This window comes from Lactuca virosa, chromosome 6, assembly GCF_052849685.1.
Source record: "Lactuca virosa cultivar CGN04683 chromosome 6, Lactuca_virosa_CGN04683_v6, whole genome shotgun sequence".
Classification (NCBI taxonomy): Eukaryota; Viridiplantae; Streptophyta; class Magnoliopsida; order Asterales; family Asteraceae; genus Lactuca; species Lactuca virosa.
The window spans coordinates 202,607,049-202,610,340 of record NC_136431.1 but is presented as its reverse complement, the minus strand read 5'-3'; the positions used below and the strand labels follow the sequence as shown (position 1 = coordinate 202,610,340).

The 3,292-nt window shown below is 32.2% G+C and overlaps 1 protein-coding gene across 1 annotated transcript; it reads right to left on the bottom strand.

Annotated features, from left to right (window-relative positions):
* Nucleotides 1-1,330: 1,330 nt before the first annotated feature.
* LOC145122724 (protein REPRESSOR OF VERNALIZATION 1-like) lies at nt 1,331-3,065 on the bottom strand. The gene is made up of 3 exons (XM_079058291.1): nt 2,681-3,065; nt 1,923-1,991; nt 1,331-1,849 (listed from the first exon to the last, which is right to left on the bottom strand). The coding sequence occupies exons 1-3, from the start codon at nt 2,996-2,998 to the stop codon at nt 1,475-1,477; spliced, it is 762 nt and encodes a 253-aa protein (XP_078914417.1). The 5' UTR covers nt 2,999-3,065; the 3' UTR covers nt 1,331-1,474.
* Nucleotides 3,066-3,292: the final 227 nt, after the last annotated feature.

Here is a 3,292-nt window from a genome sequence, read left to right as displayed (position 1 = left end):
TTTTTTTGCAGCATCGTTTCTCTGTTTCAAATTGGTACTTTGTTACCAAGTTTTTCATCAATGCTAACATAGAAGAAAACCTTACATTCAAGAAAACGTTAGATATCTTCAATCTTTTTTCTTAATATTTTATTGCTTTTATGCATTTTTACATAACAAAAATTACACTTTATTCATGAACATGTTGATTTCTAAAAATGCATTTGAAGACCCGTTTGATAATCGTAGCAAAGGTTCATCGTCCATGTTGTATTCTGAGAGCGATAAATTTTTTTTGAAACATGACTTCAAACCTATTAGCAAAATCTAAGAAATCACAAAGCTATATTTAAATATATTTTTTAGTTTTACCTAATCACACTTAAATGCATAGTAAAACAACTTCAACTTTTAACAGGGAGGCCGAGTAATTGTGCTTGGTACTATTAAGCGTTTGTGCACCGATTTTTCTTGGTATTATTTGGGACGTAAGTTGAGTCGTAAGAATGTTGATGAACAAATCGTTATAAATATTGAGCAAAACAATAGAACAAACCAACTGTTTGTATGTACCTCCTCAATTTGCAAAGATAAAGTTGTTTATGTTGTTCCAAGGTATTTAACAAATACTTTGCTATTTCTCTTTGTTATTATTATACTCATTTTACAAACTAATGTAATATTTCATTGTTTATTTTTAATATTTTTAGGTTTAAAATCCCTATTAGAGTAATATTTCATTGTTTATTTTTAATATTTTTAGGTTTAAAATCCCTATAAGAAAGTATTTTGCTGTGTGTAACTGATTTATCTTGAATTACTATATATTTTACATAATAAATGCAAAATAACAAATAAAAATAAATTCATAAGTATGTTATAAATAACATTGTACTTTCAAAACTATTTTTATAAAAAATTATCTTTCTTTTTCTTCCAATATAATACAAATGTATGATGTTATATTACACATCAAATTGAAAGTACAAAGTTTTGATATTTGCATATGTGTTGTAATAAAATATAAATATTGGAACAAATTTGATTGTTTTGACCCTCCTTTAAAAACTACATTATAGTGTTTGTATTAATATAAAATTATTACACTAAAAATTGCTTAAAGTTTACAACTTGATATAATTTTTTTAAGAAACCCGTGTAGTACACGGGTCTCACACCTAGTATATATAATACACGATAATAACAAACTCCCAAAATAAAATGAAGATAAGAAAAGAAACATATAAATATGATTTCCTTAATTAATTGCAACCACTAACATCATAAGACATAATCAAAGTCCCAACAAAATAAATAGTAACTAGATTAACCATTAAATAATTAATGCCTATTCAGTGTTCCTCCAATCATAAAATATATTCGCAATATCTATTTTGAAAAAGTTATATTCATGTAGTATTTCTATTTCACCGAAAATGTAACTTATATACCACCATCCCAACTCCCTTCAAGCACAAAAAGTAACATATGTGACTTACGACTTGATAGGCCAATTAGGGATCCGATCGATTGTTTTTTGAACAAGTACAAAAAGTTCGAGTTGTCTACTGTCTCCATGCCCTACATCGAGTATCCCACACACTCTCTTTAATTTTGCATCGTAAGCCTTTTCAACAAAAAAACCAGGATATTCTCGAACATTCGGAATCGTTTTGTTTGGTGGAACAAAATGCACACGACACTTATGCATAACCGATTCAGCTGCAAACTCAATCTCTTCAAAACTATAAAATAATTCTCTTTCTCCCCTCGATTCCCAATTTCCCCCATTTTCCTTTTCTGCAAACTCCGGCCGATAAAATTTCCGCCCAGTCACCATAATCCTCCCATCTACAGTTTCACTAATATCCTGTAACAATTTGTCCCCCATTGATACAAAGTGAGAATTGTAAGCGCCTTATTGAGCTAAGTTAAAAGAGTACCTTAATTGTGGATACCGAGGGCTTCATGTAGATGTTAAGTTCTTCTGGACTTACAAGAACAGTATCTTCCTGACACGTTAACGTTAAAATAATAAGTTTTTTGTGATTAGAATATTTTATACATAAAGACAAGAGATGTATGATGAGTCGTTGTACCATTTTTTTTGAATGGGACAAAGTTTTGTAGTTTTCTATTATTACACTAAAAAATATGTACATGGAATTAAAAAAAAAAATGATAATAACTTGCGAAACAAGCCAAATATTGAGTTTTAAAAGAACTCATATTTAACAAATGAACGAAAACCTATTGGCTAGTACAAAAAGTACAGCAGAATGGAGGCAGCATGCAAAAGATAGTGGAGAGGAAAGGCGGTGAAGGGGGAAGACGGTGTGTTTTGGTCTCCGGCGAGCACCAAACAAACGGGGAAAATGATGGTGGTTTTTGGTTCATCAATGTCATCGGAAAAATCGAAATGTTCCTGATTTTTTTTGAATTGGAAAAAACTGTGTATACATGAAATTTTTTGCTCATGGAGATCAAATAGCTAGGTTAACAAATCCGGTTAAATTTTGTTGTGAATTCGATCGATCTCTATGAAATCTTTTAACAAATTACTAATACATAAAACTGTATACCGAATACTATCAAAACGAAGAACGTTCTTCTAACAAATTGGAAAATTATGAGTTCAAGGAAAATGAAGGTTTTCAGGTATGAAATCAAAGAGACAAATAAGAAATAAATATTGACTTACGAGTTCGTAAGAGACGCCATCAGCTTCGAACCCTTTGAAATGGTTCCTTTTCGATTCTCCTTCACCAGAAACCCTAACGACATTTCCGATTGTCTTCGTGTCCTGTCTAACTTCTGCATCATCTTCGTCATCGTCGTCGTCTAATTCTTCGTCGTTGCTGTTCGGTGGCAATGAAACTTGGTTTACTTCTTCTTCGTCTTCGTCTTCGTAAACGATCCTTTTCCTTCTCTTTGTTGATCTCTTAGCTTCGATCGCCGATGATGGTGGTGGCGGAAAGTCGCCGGAGCTCAGAGACATGCTGTCGCTCATCTCCCCCATGGCCAAAGATGCTGTGGTAGTGGAACAGTCTAGAAAAGTGGGGAGCGACTGAAATTCGCACACAAACGTTTTGCTTCTATTTTCAAATTTTCCAATTATGCCTTATGGTATTGTATTCTTTTTAATATTTGAGAAATTTTGTGAAATGACAAAAAAGGGGAGAGGGTTTTAAAAAAATGACCAATAATTTTTGTTTTCCAGAAAATGTCCATGACTTCCGCAGAGAGGAGCTCTGCGAAAGTCTTTATCTTCTGAGGAACGGATTTTGTTCTAAGGAAATGACGTGTCATGGGA

What these genes read in the sequence shown, in the direction of transcription:
- LOC145122724 (XM_079058291.1), bottom strand. Translation starts at nt 2,998, where the DNA reads ATGGGGGAGATGAGCGACAGCATGTCTCTGAGCTCCGGCGACTTTCCG. An exon ending in ATGGCGTCTCTTACGAACTC is followed by an intron (nt 1,992 to 2,680) that starts GTAAGTCAATAT and finishes TTAACGTGTCAG; the next exon opens with GAAGATACTGTTCTTGTAAG. An exon ending in CCTCGGTATCCACAATTAAG is followed by an intron (nt 1,850 to 1,922) that starts GTACTCTTTTAA and finishes AAATTGTTACAG; the next exon opens with GATATTAGTGAAACTGTAGA.